The sequence below is a fragment of the Salminus brasiliensis genome, chromosome 22, assembly GCF_030463535.1.
Source record: "Salminus brasiliensis chromosome 22, fSalBra1.hap2, whole genome shotgun sequence".
NCBI classification, from domain to species: domain Eukaryota; kingdom Metazoa; phylum Chordata; class Actinopteri; order Characiformes; family Bryconidae; genus Salminus; species Salminus brasiliensis.
The window spans coordinates 29,693,680-29,712,454 of NC_132899.1; the positions used below are offsets into that span (position 1 = coordinate 29,693,680).

General features: G+C 44.2%; 2 protein-coding genes and 1 long non-coding RNA gene across 4 annotated transcripts in view; 1 reads left to right on the plus strand and 2 right to left on the minus strand.

The window, feature by feature from the left end:
- Positions 1-4,193: 4,193 nt before the first annotated feature.
- Positions 4,194-7,107, minus strand: foxh1 (forkhead box H1). The gene is given in 5 exon segments (XM_072667823.1): positions 4,194-5,138; positions 5,350-5,454; positions 6,566-6,940; positions 6,942-7,016; positions 7,018-7,107. Coding segments are annotated over 5 exon segments (1,590 nt in total).
- A 7,824-nt stretch (positions 7,108-14,931) lies between these two features.
- Positions 14,932-16,879, minus strand: LOC140544296 (uncharacterized). The gene is made up of 3 exons (XR_011978235.1): positions 15,674-16,879; positions 15,233-15,401; positions 14,932-15,092 (listed from the first exon to the last, which is right to left on the minus strand). It is a non-coding gene; the product is annotated as an uncharacterized lncRNA (long non-coding RNA).
- Positions 16,880-16,990: 111 nt separating this feature from the next.
- ppp1r16a (protein phosphatase 1, regulatory subunit 16A) overlaps positions 16,991-18,775 on the plus strand; it is a 41,391-nt gene continuing 39,606 nt past the window's right edge. The window contains exon 1 of one of the 2 annotated variants that reach the window (XM_072667444.1): positions 16,991-17,098. The gene's annotated coding sequence lies outside the window, so the exon portion shown is untranslated. Of the gene's footprint in view, positions 17,099-18,189; positions 18,269-18,775 lie in introns of those variants that run through there. The other variant, XM_072667445.1, reaches the window with a different exon arrangement.

Consider the following 18,775-nt stretch of genomic DNA (forward strand, 5'->3'; position numbering starts at 1 on the left):
TGGTTTTAATGTTATGGCTGATGTATGGTGTATGCAAAAAAAAAACAGCAACACCCAGTTGAGCTCACCTTTTTTGTGTCACGTCACAAAACCCAACCAAATTACATGGCCTGCTCGACCTACTGCAGTATGGCCCATGCCCACTCACGTCGTAAACCAGGGGCTGACCTGTTTGAGGGGGTAGAGAGAGGTAGAAAAACGGTCATGGAGAAATGCATTCAGCAACACACACACACACACAGCTGCGAACCAAGGCTCATTTAAACACAACCTTGGCACCCTTGCCCAAGTGAAAGTTAACAGAGCGCGTAGCTGCCCTGCTGAGTTGAGAAATGACATACCCCCAGATACTCCCCGCTGGTAGAGCACTAAATAAGTTAAATGCAGTGAACCTTCAGGGATCTCCCAGCGTGATAAGACTGAGATAAGCTGGACACAGCAGGGAGGAGCCAGGCTAGGCATCATCGGACTAGCCAAGGCATACTATCTGGGATATCTGATCTGGGGATGTACCGTATGACTCATATAGCCTAATACATGAGACATGAGACAAATAGTCAGTTCCACCAATTTCGGCTCAGAGAACATGTTCGAATACGATAATAATAATAATAAGATATTAGCAATATTTGAAACCAGCGATCACTGGCTTTTCTTTAAGGGTCCTCTGACCGTGCAGTAAACTCTTAATCTGCTGTGCCACTGAGGAATGCCAACAATGAAATAATTAAATAAAAAATAAATGTAAGAATGGTCCCAAACCTCAACTTTTGAATTTAAGAAGTGTGACAATAGACAGTAGTCAATATGATTGGTTATTTACATCTTCTGAAACTGGTACAGTATCAGTTGGACCTAATAACATTTCCTGCAATACAAAAGTCTTTGTTTGGGTGTAGGTACCGTTTTCACATCACCAACCATGGATTTTACCCCCAACTAGAATGCATGTGGAAATTAGCACTGATTTCTACAGACTGACCACATTTTACCACAGGAAACAGACAGACATCTTAAGCTTTTAGCACTAAGACACAGTTTTGCGATGGTTCTGAGGTGGGTGAACCTCGATTATCGACATAATGGTGCCCATGTTGATTATTAGTCCGTGTCTGCGTTTATGTGCTGAGATCAGATTTTGGCATTGTTAACAATCATGGAGAAGAGATATAAAAGACATATAGGGAATTGTGATACTAAACAGTCCCCAAAGAAACCCACGATTCGCATAATTAGAAAGAAAACATGAAGGATCGCTGGTGGGTTTGGATGGTAATTAAAATGGCTATATGTGCATTGTAGAAATCATGACCCCTTTTTACCGGTTCCAGTTAACACAATTCATTCTTTTACCTCAAAACATCACATTTACTTACTTTGTAACACATCTGCCACTGAATTCTGAAAATTGTGAAGGTGAAAATGAATATTGTGGTCCCAGCAATGTCTAGAATGTCCTCTTATCCAGTAAAAGTGGCTAAACTAATTAACGTTAATAAAACTTCCAAACCATCATTTTGAAAGAAAAAAAAATCCAAAATGTATTCATATTAAATTCAGTAACATTTGCATTTGTAAATGTAGGTTAAAACCCTTTAGAAAAAGCATTTAAAATAATACGGGTGAAGATGTTGCTGCAAGCTCACAGTATTTTAGGCCAAGGTGAAGAAATTGGGGAAGAGAACTGACCGCCAGCTCATTGGTCAAAAGTACATTTAAAATAACGAGAGTTTGAAGAACTTCTTGTCGCATTAGATGTTTCTAGAAGCTGGAGAGCAGAACATCTCCATCCAGGCTATAATTGATCAATCACATTCATTAGAATACAGAAGAAACTGAACCTAGATTAGCAGTTCTACGTCAGGAAGCTCTTATTGCCTCACGTTCCTGTTGGCTACACATTCCTGAACCGGCTAGCTCTAGTGATCTAGCATCTGCGTGCCATTTCTCTGGACAAACCTTAAAAGTGATGCACCCTAAGCAAAGAGGGTTCTACACAGTACTGAAAAAGGGTTCCGGCTCGTAACAACAGTGCAATGCTTTCAGATGCTTTATAGAACCGTTCTTTTTAAGAAGTCCACAAGAGGTTTGACGTCATAGTGACAACTTCAAACAGGCCAAGAACCGTTTAAAGAACTTTTTAAGGGTGTAGTTTGGCATAAGAACAGATTAGCAAAAAGTGATTGGCGTTTCTCAGTTTTGCAGCAATGAGGCTAACGTAGCGAGAAAGCAATGGAGGCTTAAAGCCTGCCAGTTAGTGTGATGCTAACGGCATCAAAACGTGTGGAGTGAAGGACATCTCAAACAGATTGTTTCATTTTAGCACGTTAGCTTCCAACCAAGCTATTTTTATAGACAAGAACGGTCACCTACAAGAAAAACGACAGGTCCTGTTACATTAGAAAGGTGCTGAAGTTACTCAAGCATCCGTTAACTTATGCATATTTAAGGCCACGTTTGGTGTGTTTTTGATACACCTTTAATCGATAACTAATATTTCATCCCATTTGGATGTTACATTTTTGTTTTTCAATTGTAACAAACTCCAAAATATTGCGTTAAATTTGATCTGACTTATAAACCATGATAAGGGTCACTTATTTCACAGCCTATTCAAATTCCTGATGCGTTAGGATATCCTCATATGCCAATAGAACATATAACGTATATTTTCATATTCAAGTTTCAGACATGTAAGAAAACCTCACTTGGATTAGAAAATATTTGTGGCAGTATTTAACGCGTTAAAGACTTACTTAAGCTCATTTTACTGACTTTGCAAAGCCATAACGGAGGACTACTGCATTTGATTCCCAGTCAGTGCGAAATTCAGAGTCAGAAATAGTCAAAACAAAATTCACACAATTCTCAGATCGGAAACTTGATCAGTTTTATAGGTTTTATAGACATTCACAGTCAGGTTAGCTGCATTAATAGGAAAGTTAACCACTGTCCAAACCTGTAAACATTTAAAACACATTGTAAAACAATGGATTGTCGAACACTTCATTAGTGCTGCGAGTTTTACACTTTCAAGCCATCCTGAACAGGACTTCCCTGAGTTCTCCTGACTTTCAGAAGGGGGGTTGTAAGTTGTAAGGTCAGAACCATCTGCACTGATAGCCTAGCCCACTTCTAGATAACTTTCACCACATAGCCTTGAATAGCTCAGGAGGCTATTGACAAACCATCAACCCCCACCCCCCCAACCAAACCACACAAACAGGCACCAACCTTCTTAGCTCGTCAGCCCCACTTGCACAGGCAGATGCATGAGGAACTGAGAACCTGGGATGGTTTGCAAAGCTGGGGGTGGGAGGGGAGGGGGGTTGGTGGTACACGGTCAGAAGAAATGGACCAGCTGGTCAGTAACCCGTATGATAAATACCATCCACTGGATAACGCAACAACTAGACGAGTTCCAGTCCCGCCATTTAAACGCCAACCATGACTATTTAGACTAGTTTCTACTGGACGGTTTATTTTATCAATTTATTTGCAGCACCACGCCTCAGGTGGTCATCGGGACTAAATATGGAATCGGTCATATGGATAAGCTGTGCTGCTGGTTTTGAACAGTCTTAGTACAGTACTGCGAATTGGGAGAAAACCAAAGTAAGCAAAGCTTAAATGTGCAAGAAATCCAAATTCATATGTTCAAAAAAAACAAAAAAACAAAACAAAAAAAAAAAAACAACAGATTATCCAGTGGAATTTAAAAAATTAAAATCCAGCATTAAAACTGGTCTCTAATGGTCTGTAATAATAAAACAAAGATTAAAAATAAAACATTTAAATACATACCCTGTTTAAGGAACACGATTTTGAAGGCAAGACATTCAAACGCTGAGGTAGTAAACATTTAAAAAGACTTCTTAGAGGAGTAAAAGTACATAGACAGAGAAAGAAGTAACAGTGCAAACTCTGTCAGTACAAAGTCTTTGGTGAACATTGCCCTACATTCAGTCGTCCCTGTCAGTCAGTCAGTCGTACTGAGGTAGATTTCGAGAGCTGTATAGATTTTTTTTGGCATATGTCCTCTGGAACGTCCAGTAAACGTCTGTACGAAACAAAAAGCCCAGAATAAGCCTCATCACAGTGCAGTATCACAGTCAATGTCTTTAGGGAAACAGCTACCACACTGGGTCCCGTCTTGGTGTGAGAACAGGTTTAGAGGAAACAGTTCATTAGCATTAGCACTGCGAATACCTGCTGAGTGGAGGTCCGTTCTGCAGGGCATACTGAGTTGGGGGTGGGTGTACAGTCTGATTTGGGGCTCCGAGGACATCGAACACGCTTTTGTTGGGCGGAACCGACTGCAACATGCTGTCCAAGTCCATCAAGAGGGGTGGGGCCTGTAACGAGACGCGGCCGCTCGGTAGGAGGGGCCAGTACGCGTGGCCGCCGAAGTGATTGGGCGCCACGTGAGGGCCGCCGTAGCCGTAGAACGGGATGCCCCCGAGCGGCATGAACGGATTGCCGTTGAACCGCATGCTTGGAGGCGCCACTGCATTGGGAGGGGTGTATTTCGCGTAAGAGGTCGGCAACTCCCAAGGAGGGGCCGAGCCACGTCTCGAGATTTTGTTAGGTGGCAGGCAAGAGTCATCGTATCCGTCCGAGCCCGGGTCTCCGTCACTTCCTCGTTTGCCGTACCTCGAGAGCCCCCTCCAGTCCTCGTCCGACGAGGACGAAGCAGGACTGGTGGAGCTAGCCGACGCGCTCCGATTGGACGAGGAGTAGCGCGGACGCGACGGAGACGCGGGCCGGCCGTGAGGGGGAAGTTCTAACCCCCAGCCGTCTCTGGCCCTGATCCCGTCTTCGGCAGCGCTGGCCGGCCTGATGCTGTGGAGGAGCGAATCGATAGCGAAGGAGGAGTCCAGTTTAGGGCGGTAGGGGTCCTCTGGAGCAGGGGACGCATGACGGGTGGGGACGTGAGGCAGCGGCGGTTCGGGCGGGAGCGTTTCCGGTCTGTGGGGGTGCCCTTGGAGAATGTAAGGGGCAAGGTCCTGGGCAAAAATGGTCTCGTCCTGGCGGGATACTGCGGTGTTCTGCCGCTTTAGCAGCTCCAGAGGAACCCTGCTAACTTCCACTGCCCAGAAATTACCTTTGCCCTGAGGCTTTCCAGGATCTTTCAACACCTGAGACAGAAAGAGAGGGGGGAAAAAAAAGGTGTCAGTTGGTGAAGCTGGTTTAAAAGATAAGATAAGCAGCTGAGCACCACAGTTCAGCACAGCCTGCGTGATCAGATTTATCATAATCAACACAGATGTCCACAGGTGTCCCCCCCTCCTCCTCAAGCTACTGCATGGACACGGACACATGGCAACCTGCACTACTGAACATACACACCTTGACAAAGCAGTCGTACGAGGACAAGTTGTGTCGGACCGAATCTCTCCACCCTTTGTAGTTGCCTTTGAAGAAAGGGAAGAGAGTGCTGATCTCCTTTAGGATCTAAGGAGAGAAGCAGGCATTACAGGGACGTTATCGAGCCGTACCATCAACAGCACTGACCATCTGTGATGCTGGACATCAAAACATAGTCTGTGACGTTTTTTTGAAACGCTGCCAACTTCCTCTTGGGTAGTTGGACATGGGGTTTCTTTACACAATTCAAGCAGCTATCCATCCATCTACACGAGGAGACTGAGCAAGAGAAGACATTTCATTAAATAAATAAATAAAAATAATCAATCCATATCCATACAAATGAATGATCGTAGCTCAGGACATCAAAAAGTCACATGGTTCATGCTTTAATTTAATTAATTAATTACTTAACTAACAATATTCTCCAAAAAACAAAATAATGGAGCAATAATAATAATTAATAATAAATAAATAAATAAATAATAATAATAATAATAAACCTTCACCAACCACAACTGGTTCATTAGGGCTATGTCTTGTTCACGAGCATCTCCAGAAAATGCCGTGTGATGCAAATAGTGAAATAATAATTAAGCACAATTAAGGCAGTCAGTTAACGGGTCGGTGGAGGTGAAGCCGATGTCTGGAGGACAGAGAAACCCTTGGAGAGACACAGAACTGTTCTACTGTGCAGCAACACCTGCACGGCCGAGCAGCTCCTGCGTCCTCGCCACAAAGTTCAGCCTCAGAACATTTGGAAGGAACGACCGGGTGAGTCTGACGCATTAAGAAAACCGTCCTGCAGACTGACGAAGCTGAAAAACGCTTCATATTTAATAATAATAATCCATAATGATCATAAAGGGACACTTCTACACCTGTTAGGAAACAGGGGTGGCCCACCGCTGCAGCCAAAGGGGACGTTACCAAGGCACTGACCACACGCAGGGTGCCCAAACTTTGGCTTGGGACACCTCTTCTTTTTTTGTCCCCTGTTTTTGAGGGGTCTTTTACACGAAGGCGAGTGACCGTACGCAGCAAACCCCACAAACCCCCAGCATCAGCAGCTAACGACCCCCAGCACGACCCCCAGCCCTGTACATATAAAAACTTTCCCCATGTCCCCCAGCAGCGCTAACAGTAGCCTAACCCGCGTCCCCCCGTCCCCCCGTCCCCTCCCCGGCGTTACACTGACCTCGGACAGGGTGAGCTTCTTCTCCGGGGAGTTCTGGATGACCATGGCGATCATGGCGAGGTAGGAGTACGGCGGCTTCGGGTAGCGCTGGTAGTTCTTCTTCTTCCCCCCGCTGCCGTTCCCATTTTGGTCCCAGGAGCTGGGCTGCTTGCCCGCCTGCCCCGGGTAGAGGGAGCCTGGCGGCTCGTGGGGCGGCGGACTCTTCTCCTCCATCGGCGCGGCGGTCTGAGGACCCCGCGGCAGGGCTCCTGCCTCCACTAAGCCGCTGTGGGCGCGCCTCGCCTGGGCATAGCTCGAGTCAAGGTGACGGTCTCCTGGGGCTGCGGGCAGGCAGACCCCAGGGACCGCCCGGAGCTTTGTCATGCTGATTAACCCCGAGAAGGAGGAGCGGGGAGTCGGTCCTTTACCCCCGGGCAGACCGCTGGCTCCAGGTTCGTCTCTGTTTGAGGGGCGACAATTAACAGTTTCATGTAAAGTCCTGCTGCGGTGATCGGGGGGCAGAATGGGGGGCCATCGCCTCCGCTGGAGTGAGTGATCACCATTAGAGGAGGGGAGAGAGGGGATAGGGGGGGGGTGAAAACAACCCATGTGAGCAGAGCTGAAACTACTCCAAAAACTTTCCTACCCCCCCCCCCCCCCCAAAAAAAAATAAATAAAATAAAAATAAAAAAACACAAAACAAAACAAAAAAAAAAAAAAACAGCTCAGCTCATTTTTAGGGTTTTTATTTATTTATTTTTATTTATTTTTATTAATTTTCTCCACTTTTTGAAACCACTCTGCATTTATTTAGGCCTTCTCTAGGCCCGGGCGTATTTACACCACCACCAGAACATGCTAATTTAGTAGTAAATAAGCACTAAAGTCAGTCAGTTTATATTAAAATAACCTTTATAACCTTTATTTCTCACGGATTTATCCTTTAATGCATTTTTATTGAGATCATATTAAACCCTAAAGCAATTAAAAAAAAAAAAAAAAAAAAAAAAAAAAAGACCCCCCCCCTTCATTCATTTCTTCTCCCCCAAGGGCCATCTCCCCTCCTCTCCAATTCCCCAGCACCGGGGGAGTTTGCTTATAGTAAGCACAAAGATAAGTACTGAGATGAACCAAAGTCACACCAGCAGAAGACTCACCGGCTCCTGGAAGGGGGAGGGTGACCCTCTATCAAAACGGCCGAAATCTCTGTGGGGGAAGACCCAAAAAAAATGAATTGCAGGATGGAGGGACTTGTTGCATTCAATAAACAAAGGAACAATATACATACAGTGGTGCGTCTAATAAACACACAGAGGTCGGCACCTGCAGGCCAGAACACACCTCCTAAAATCTCTATAATCACTGAATATCACCTAAATTCAGCTTAAATAAAATAACGCATGGTGGTAGCGGTATGGTGAGGGGGGGGCGCGGTTTACATCAGCGGTGGGTCGATGTGTGAAACAAATGCGGGCCTGTGAATCGTTACAGTCCTGGTGTTCTGGATATTAACGGCCTACAATTAGCAAGAATGTGCACATCCCTCGGCCTATTAAGTGCGGCATGAGGTCCAGCACCAACAGCTAATGATAATAGGGCCTACGCAACAACACTACGCCCCCCTAAAAAGGGGCCTGCACACTGACCTGTGCCACGTTCCTGCACACCCGAGTGCTTAGTGTGCTCTAGTGTACTTATTTGACCCTACTGAGGGGTATATATATCCTAAATTAGAGATCCCAGCCTCCCTCACAGTGCAGGATGGGGTGGGATGGGGTGGGGTGGGGTGGGGTGGATCAGCGTGGACCCCAGTAGTTCACCTTGTAGGCCTTTGGCACTATTTGGTATATCAACAGGCGAACCATCCACCGATGGGACGGAGCAGGCCTATAATAAACATAAGCTCAAGAAGGGTCAGCTAATGACCTGAGGAGGGGTGTAAAAATTGCAATAGAGGAGTGTTGGGGGGGGTCCCAGTAGCTGGGTTGGTAGCTAGCCACAATGGGGTAGATATTCCAGAATATGCATAGCAGCCCTTGGACTTGTGGGGGTGCAGATTGCTGCCATTGTGCAGGATAATGCAGTGCTAATGTGGGGGGCTCTTACCTCTCAGTGAGACAGTGAAAACAAGTTGGATTAGCTGCCTGGTCGACGACCCTGCAGGCCAGGGGGGGGGGGGGGGGGTCCTGTTTTACATGCCAGGGGAAAACACAATGGGGACGATTGAAAGCTACACCTTATGGACTCAGAGTGGGGGACAGAAGGGTCCAGAGTGCCCTGTATGTAGGTTTTAGTAAATGGACAGTGCAGTGGGACCGTGGGGGGGAGGGGGAGGGGGGGCTAGACAGGAGGCTAGGGGCCATTACTCTCTAATTAGCAAAGGGAACTGGATGAGGCTGGACTGGGGAATCCACAGGAGGGAGGCAGCTAGCTGAATTACACCCATGTCTTGTTATGAAGGGGACGAAAGGAGCCTGGTTAGCTAAGCTACCACCCTCCCTCTCCCTCTCCCTCTCCCTCTGCTTTGGTTTTTGCCTCCCCTTTGATCCACCTCCCCTGGTTGGGGTAAATTTACCTGGGGAACGTCTTCAGGGAGCACTCTGCCCTGCGTGCGGTCGAATAAATGACAGCTGTCAGCCTGGAGAGGCGATTAAACGGCGGTTTGGCTCCGCTCGGTTTGGCTCCGCTCGGTTTGGTGAAGGTCGTCCAGTCGAGCAGCAGCGCTGTGAACCGGCCAGGCTGTGGCCGCGCCCCCCTCACCTGCAGCACGCGCTCTAATTAGACTCGGAGGCGAGCGCTGATTGGTCCAAAGCAGCTACCGTTCAGACCGGGGTGGCTTTTTAGTTTTTGTATGTTGGTGTGCGCGTGCATGTGGTTTACCTTAAATAAATAGTTCATCAAAAAAAATCTGATCAGTACGATTGATCACTTACCCAGAATGCAGCTGATCAGTCTGGACATGTCTGATATCTGATGTGCGCTTCTTTACTTTATAATATGATGCTATGCTAATGTTGCTAACAAACACCTGGATCAGACTGTCACCAGTTTCATGCAAATTTGTTTTTTTTTTATATATATAATATATATATTATATATATATTATTATTTTTTATTAATATATAATAATAATAATAATAATTTTTTTTATTTCTTTCGGTCCTAAAAATCTTTGTTTTGACCTCATATGCAGTCGATCAGTCTGGACATGTCTGATATCTGATGTGCGCTTCTTTACTTTATAATATGATGCTATGCTAATGTTGCTAACAGACACTGGGCTCGGACTGTCACCAGTTTAATGCTGAAATGTTTTGTAGTAGTTTTTTCTTTCGGTCCTAAAAATTTAGTTTGATCCCATATGCAGTTGATCAGTCCGGACATGTTTAATAGCTGATGTGTGACCCCAAATAAAACATGCTATGCTAATGTCGCTAACAGACACTGGGCTCGGACTGTCACCAGTTTCATGCAATTTTTTTTCGGTCCTAAAAATCGGTGTTGACCAACATACAGCTGATCAGTCTGGACATGTCTGATATCTGATGTGAGCTTCTTTACTTTATAATATGAGCTGCTATGCTAATGTTGCTAACAGACACTGGGCTCGGACTGTCACCAGTTTGACGCTAAAATCCTTTTTTTAATTTCTCTGGTCCTAAAAATCTTTGTTTTGACCTCATATGCAGTCGATTAGTCTGGACATGTCTGATATCTGATGTGCGCTTCCTTAGTTCACAGTAAAACATGCTATGCTAATGTTGCTAACAAACACTGGATTTGGACTGTTACCAGTTTCATGCAATTTTTTTTCGGGCCTAAAAATCGTTTTGATCGTGTTGACCAACATACAGTTGATCAGTCTGGACATGTCTGATATCTGATGTGTGCTGCTTTACTTTATAATATGATGCTATGCTAATGTTGCTGACAGACAATCAGGTCTATTGGCAGCTATGCATGACCACGCTGTAACAGTGCCTCCACCATGTTTGATAGATGATACAGTATTGCTTCTGCTTCTGTTTCTGTTTTTTTTTTATAATATTTTTTAAAGCAAAGTCGAATCTGGTCTTTCTGTTCTGTCTTGAGTTTCCATTGGTTTGTATCGTCGAATAAAATTGACTCTATTCAGATTCACGACGTCGTCTCCAGATTGTAGACTTTGACAATGATGTGCCTGCCTCAGAGTGAGAGTTCTTGACTTGGCTAGATTGGCTTTTTTTGTCACCAAAGAAGAAATCCTGTAACACCAGTAAACCTACAGGCGTCTTCTCATATTTATATGCAATGCTGATGATCAAGTCTATCTATAAATATCTGTACATATTTCCATACAGTGCTTAGTTAGTAAATGATTGGCTAATGATCTGTAGCTTACCTTCAGCTCAAGACATGACTAATCAATTGTGTCATTGTATATTTGCTTTTAGGAGCCGGTCTGTACGGTAACAGGATTGAGTTGCACACACACACACACACACACACACACACACACACATACATGCACCGTGTTGGCTGGCCTTATCGGCTAAACCCAGCTCAGCTGAAGGAGCCCCCCACGGACGCTGAGACGTAAAGGTGAAAGGTCCATGGACCCTGCTGAGAGTGGCGGAAGGAGGCCTGCATTGTTTGCCCCGTTGTCCCAAATCTAAGTCTTAACTTTTCTTTCAGTGCCAGCAGACATCAAGACATCAGCCGGGTCTGGATCATCCTCCAGTCCTTCAAAAGCATACTCTTACCCAAGACTACTGCTTGTGCTATTCCTTTATGGACAAAGGAGATGGAAATAAGGTTAAAGGCCAAGACGCTGGCTTTATTTGTATGCAGTCTCTTGGAATTCAGCAATTTCACCTCACAGGAGTGAGTTCGGACTTATCCTAAGACGCCGTAACAAGGAAGTAAAATGTTAAATTGTAAAAATAAATAAATAAATAAATAAATAAATAAATAATACAATATAAAATAAATAATTCAGTGGCCAGTAACAATGGACATGTCTGATATCTGATGAGATGCTATGCTAATGTTGCTAACAAACAACATTAGCATAGCAAACAACATCAGGTCTATTGGCAGCTATGCATGACCATGCTGTAACAGTGCCTCCACCATGTTTGATAGATGATGCAGCGTTACTGCTGCACATTTTTTTCTGATTCAGATTTTTTAAATAGATATTTTAATGCAAAATAAAATCTGTATTCAAATTCATAACAAGGAAGTAAATTGTTAAATGGTAAAAAATAAATAAATAAATAAATAATACAAAATAAAAGAAATAAATATCTATAATTCAGTGGCCAGTCCTTCAAAGCAGGCCTAACGAAATAATGGACATGTCTGATATCTGATGTGTGCTTCCTTAGTTTATAATAAGAGATGCTAACAAACAACATTAGCATAGCAAACAACATCAGGTCTATTGGCAGCTATGCATGACCATGCTGTAACAGTGCCTCCACCATGTTTGATAGATGATGCAAAATCAAATCTGTATTCAAATTCATGACAAGGAAATAAATTGTTAAATGGTAAAAAATAAAAATAAATAAATAACACAAAATAAAAGAAATAAATATCCATAAATCAGTGGCCAGTTCTTCAAAGCAGGCCTAACAATGTCGGGAAATTGAGAAATTAGATTTCTGGGATTTTAGTTATTTATTATTCAGTGGAATCGTGCTTCTATTTAAACTCTGCGAAACAGAAAACTGTCCAATCAGGATTTTGCTTTCTCAGCAGTATCTGAGTTGATACAGCTAAAGCAAGCAAGCAAGCTCTCTCATTGGTTGGGACTTTCCTGGCAGAACTGGCTAATGTGGCGATGATTATCCATCATAATATGGACCTAACAGAGAGATCAACCCATCACACTCTGATTTCCAGTGGCTAAGAACCAGTTTTGACCAGGCACTGACCGTAAATGCGAGCGGTAGCCCAACCAGGATTTAGTCAGTTGTTGGAAAACAACAGAAGCTGCTTCCTAGCAGGGCTCTTAATCCCACCGTTAAACTGCTACATTCAAGCTACGATGATGTAGCATGTAGTGTGTTACAAGCTCCATATCGTGCTAAGCCTTGAACGTCCATGTTTAATCTAGAACCCACTGCTGTTAGCTTAGCGCTGATATACCACCAGAAGCCCATAGAGAGCTGAAGAAAATGTTGTATTTTATAAGATATATAAGGCCGACCACTAAAACTGCCCCCTCCTCTCGCTCCAGATCTAAAAGAAACCACAGGCCTCCCTGTCCACCCGTCCACTGTGAGAGGACGTCTAAACACTGTGGCCTAGCTGATCGTCACAGCGATGGGCTGACCACCCCACAGTCCAGACTCCGACATAACTGAATGGGTTTGGGGGGACTTTCTCAGGATGATGTGTCCCCACTCTGCCAGTGTGTTTTTTTTTCTCCTGACCAAACGACGAGGTCAGACTGAATTTGATCAGGATGAAAGACGAGTCTTGCACTGGCCGTAAAACAGGACGCCTCGTTTCCAACAACCCCTCTGCAGATCGTCACTGCAGTGACAGGGCAGCACGCTCCAGTAATCTCCAGATTAAAGGGTTATCACTGTCCTGGGGTCGGGCTGGACATCGTCCTGCGAGCAGAGATGGAAAGTAATAAGGTAACAAGGCTTTCATTACTGTACTTTAATTCAGTATATATATATATATATATATATATATATATATATATATATATATAGAGAGAGAGAGAGAGAGAGAGAGTTTCCACTGTCAAAAGAACCATTTTTTAGGACTATAAAAATCTCTACCTTCTATTAATTGCCTCTCAAAACTGATTTGATTTTCTGTCATTTTCATATATTCAAAAATTAATATTTATAATATTATAATATTTAGAATATTTAGTTTCCCATTATGAGATTGTTGTAACTGTATTGTCTATATGTGTTAAGTAATTGTTAAGCCATTTTAAGTAATTGTTAGTAATTATTATCTACAGAAAGTGTCTTAAATCATTAAAATATTTAGTAGAATAAAAAAAATGAGCAGATATTTACACTGAGTAGCTTTATGGAAAGTCATTTTAGCCTGAAATTCAACTCAAATTCAAGTTCTGTCTCTGTAAATCTCTGTAAAGCAGTTTTTACTAGTAGAAACTCTCATTTCAGCTACGAAATGTTGTCAGTATTAAGATATGTATTGATGATTTATGTATATTTCACCTTCTCCTATCAATAATTACACTTTTACTAGTAAAAACATCAGTTACAGAGATGTACAATATATTGTACGATATATCGTACTAGTAAAAAGTCCTGAATGCTGATTCAGGGCATCCCTAATGTCGTTTTGACTAGTTGTAATGTGTATTTAGGATATGTGCAGTCTCTGTAAGATTTCTACTTTTTTAGTTTTTACTTATACTTTTAATCGAACTGTAAATATCTGGAACTACATAAGTAATATTTGTATTAGTAAAAACATCATTTTTAATACCTGTAACTGTAATGTTTTTACACATGACTAGTCAAAATGACATGAAGGATATGTCGTCCTGACAATAAGATCAGTCCGAATGATCTGATATTAATCCTAGAAAAGATCTGATAGCTGAAACCAGAGTTTCTACTAGTAAAAGCTGCATTACAGAGATCTGGAATTCAAGTGTGTGAAACTAAAACTTGTTGTGTAATGGATACATTCATCACATGCTTGTTTTGCTTTTATATATAAAAATATGATCATCATCGCACCAAAAATCCGTAATATTTTTTCCGTAATATTTCCGTAATTCCGTAATTTTTTCCGTAATATTTCATACAATGTGAATCTGTGTGTAAATTTCAGGATAAATGGGCCTATAGATAGGGCTATATATTTTCTTCTCCATATTTGTTTTTTTAATTTACTTTAAATAAAATAAATAAACATTGTGCTAAATAGGAGCTGGGTGTTTTTGAGAACTGGGTGTTTGTATTAGGGTTACAGCCACTCTTCTTACTGCAAATGACTTTAGCATTAGCCCTGTTTGAACTGAAACATTTTCTTTATTATTATTATTTTATTTATTTATTTACATTTTCTTTCATTTTCATTTTTTTATTTTTCCGATTTTTATGTGACAGTATATGGCTACTTGTCTTGACACAGTAGCGTTTAGACCATGAAGAAACATTTTGTTTTTTAAATACACTCAATAAACATTGTGCTGAACCCTAGAACACTAACGTTAAAATTAGTAACACCATCACTAACGTTGGGTATATTTTACCCGGTATAAAATTCCAGATAAAATATAGTTTTCATTCATTTATTTTAAAAGTACAACACTGTATGACAAGTTTTGGAACCCTTCTTTAATTGTACAACATACAACATCGCATAAAATAAAAAAAGGGTACCATGGATGACCCTATAAAAAGACAGAAACATTATTGGAAAATCGGGTAATCCTTAACAAGTAATGTCCTAACAAAGAAAATAATGCTGCTGGGAACTTGGTCTTTGGTCCCCCTATTCCTGGGACATGTGAGCCCTGTCTGGTAAAGGCACAGTCTTCCTGCATCACTGATAACTGTGGGACAGAGAGACAAAAAATGACCAAATTCTTCTGATTCTAGGAATTTTCTTAGAAAATACCATTAATTGATATTTATTCATTGCCATTATACTAATTAAGGATTATATGCAAATTCTGGGACAATTCTAACTCACCTTATGTCTTACATATGCAGTCAGTACAGGCAGGGTAGTAATGGCGAAGGGGCACACTGGTCGATGGCAGACGTGACACCTGTGTCGTGTCTTCCTGTCCGAGCCTGTGGGGCAGTCAGCACACCTCACTAAGGGACCTCCGCTTTCTGCTGCCACCGGTCCAACCTCTCTAGCAGTAGTGCCACAGATGGGAGGAGGGAATCAACCATACCATTAATGACATCAATGAGTGCCCTAAAGCTACCCAAAGTGCCAAGCAACACAATGAAAATCACATGATAAAAATTGTGTGGGTGAAAATCACCCAGCGTTAGCGTTCTAGGGTTCTAGCTGGGAGTTTGTACTGGTGTTACAGCCGCCCTTCTTACTGCAAATGACTTAATAGGAAATTGAGTCAATAGGAAATACAATATATGGTGATGAAAGGATAAAATCAGATACCATTGATTCAATTCCTTGCTGTAGTTCTTCAGTGCCTCGCACTCAATAAACTGCTGGCACCTCCTGGTGGTTCGCTGTGGTGGTCCACCCCTGCTGGACTGCTAAGGATCACTCCAGTGTTGCTCCCTGGTGGACTGCTTCAATGTCTCCACCTAGATGATCCATCTTGATGTCGTCACACCCGGACAGACCTCTGGGATCACTCTCTGATGGATCTCCCTTGAGTCGCTATGTGATGGATCTCTCTGGGGTCAACCCGGGGGATGTCTGATAGGTCACTTTGGAGTTCTCCCCTGATGGATCTTTTGGGGGTCACCCCCTGGTGGATCACTCTGGATTCACCCACTGAAGGATTTATTAATTTTTTTGTATTATTTGGACATATAGACAATTCAAATTCAATTATAAATATATCTGTAGAGCGCTCTTTACAACAACAACGTCACAAAGCAGCTACGGGAATCTAGTAATAGGACAGGAAATCAACAAAACCCAAAAACCTAAAAACAGCAAGAAAAAACTGGAGCTGGAGGAACCGGGGGAGGAACCACAAGGGGGACCCATCCTCCACTGGTGAAACCTACTCAAAATAATAATATATAATAGCATAATATACTAACATAATCATAGTAGAGATGGTAAAACTAATGAGAGTGATGATGGTTAACGGTGGTAAAAATAATGATAGTAGCAAATAATTAGACTCCATGTAAACTTCGGTGGGCAGCTAGGCCGGCAGTGGTCAGGCCAGACATGTGGGCAGCCTCTTATAAAGGAGAGCCAGAAGGTAGCACAGACATGGGAGCACCCTGTACCACAATTGCCTCCACAGTTGAGGCCATGAACCCCTGGATCTGCAACATTAATTACTGAAAGCTTAGCTTTAGGACTAGTTTTCAGCCTAGTCTTAAAGACGGACACTCTGAGTCTGAGCCTTGACAGTTATGTGGAAGGTTCATTTCTGGCTTCATATGAAAAGGCTCTTCCCCGCGCTGAGGCTTTCTGAAGTCTGGGAAGTAGTAAGTTACCAGCACCCTGTGACCTAAGTAATCGTGATGGTTTTGCGATAAGCAAAGAGATTAGGTAGCTTTGTAGGTCAGCAGGTGGATGCAGTGCTGATAGAGCTGGGTTCCTGAGTTCCCTCAGGTTCCTGCTGCATCGGTTAAATCACCAAGCTTTTTGAGGTGTCCAAGCTTCAGCGTTTACCTCCATGGCTTTTAAACAGGCTGCGCTGGTGGTGCCCCCTGGCGGAGCGCCGCGCAGTCGCAGTCGAGGCGCAGCGGCAGCGCCGGGTCCTCCCCCTGCCTGGTTGTTATGGAGAAGCTTTCCCCCCGCGGCGCACAGACACCGAGCAGCCGAGCGGGACGTTACAGCCTGGGCCGGAAAAGAGGGCAGGAACCCCGCTACTCCATCACCTTTCCGCAGGTTTGACACCAAACTACTTGCGCTGTGTGATCGCTAGCTAGCTCTATGGTCCAGGTCCGGCGACGGGGAGGCGTGTGGAGGCGGCCGGGCTGTAGCGGGGCTGTAGCGGGGCTGTAGCGGGGCTGTAGCCGGGCTGTAGCGGGGCTGTAGCCGGGGCTGTAGCCGGGCTCAGTAACAGGTTGCTGTTTACGGCGCTAGCTAACGTCTTAGCCGGCCACTTCCGAGCCTCTCCACGGCCTGATAGCGCTGCTTTTCTACACAAGCTGGAGCTGGAAATGCAGTAAATGCAGTGCCACATTATTGCCAAGTAGATAAAACAGCTTGAACGGCCGTGTTTTATCGCCCTGATAGTCTCTCGTTCCCGCAGACCCGCGGCCAGAGGCACCTCGGCGGCCCTCCGCGTCTCCAGGGGCTGAGGCAGGCAGGCGGGCAGGCAGGCAGGCAGGCGGGCAGGCAGGCGGGCAGGCAGGCGGGCAGGCAGGCGGGCAGCTAGCCGCGTTAGCAGGCTTAAGGGTCAGGAATGGCAGGCGAATATACTGGTAAGCATGGACGTTAAAAACAGCAGTTTTTGCAGTATTTCTAGCTAATACTACACCGTGTTAGTGCTATAGCTAGCTGTGTTTCTGTCAGCAGCATTATATTGTGAATAAAATGCTTACAACGGTATTATTTAGGCTTTCTACTGTTATAACTATGTAACTAACGTTGTAATAAACCAACATTGTAATAAAGGTGGCCAGTAATCCGACCTAGGTACCATCTACCAGCCCTGTATACAGCTAGCTAGCCAGGCAGGGCTGTAATAAGCAGAAAGCAATGGCACTTTGTCTTTGCTGTGGTCCACACACACACACACACACACACACACACACACACACACACAGAGGCATATAAATGCTCATTATCTCAGATTCAGCAGATTATGGCGGTTGCAACACAGTGAAGCGTTTCACAAAGTACAAAACCCCTCTGTGTGCTTTTCGCAGGACGGAGGTTGGCCGAGAGTGTTTGTTTCCCTATGCTTTAATACAGCCAGGCCTGCTGCACAAGCCCTTGGACCGCGGACAGCAGAGGAAGCTGGCCTTCCACCCTTCGCGGACAGGAAAGTTTGCTTCTGACCGAGTGCATTGGTGAGGACATGGTGGAAGCGCAGGAAAGCAATGGCACGCCGTAAGGAGTCTCGCACCGCAGAGCTGAATGTTGTCGTTTGGTCAGCAACCGTCCTTCTTCCCTCTTCCCTGCCCAGCTGACTCATTTCCTCCCTGGCGTCTTTCCTATTCCTATTCCTCTCAGGCCTCCCTGTCCTCCCCGAGTTGTTCACCACAGGACGCACTGTGGACCACTCTCGGGGAACGTTGGGAGGCTTTCGAGACAGAGCGAAGGCTAGCCGTATGGAAAGGTCCCGACACAGTGCTGGGATGGAGTACTTCCTCTGCAGGGCCAGGACAGCCTCCACTCTTCTGGGAAGGCTTTCTTCCAGGAGTGTGTCTGTAGAGTCAAAAGAGCATTTGTGAGGCCAGGCAGTGATGTTGGAGGAGTGGGCCTGGCTTGAGAACGAAGTTGTGCAGTGGGGTTACATTGGAGCTCCTCCAGGGTTTCCTGCGCCTTGTCTTTTAAGGGCCGTGCTTTGTTTACAGGGGTGCAGTCATGCTGGACCAGGAAATCAAGGTCTTCCTT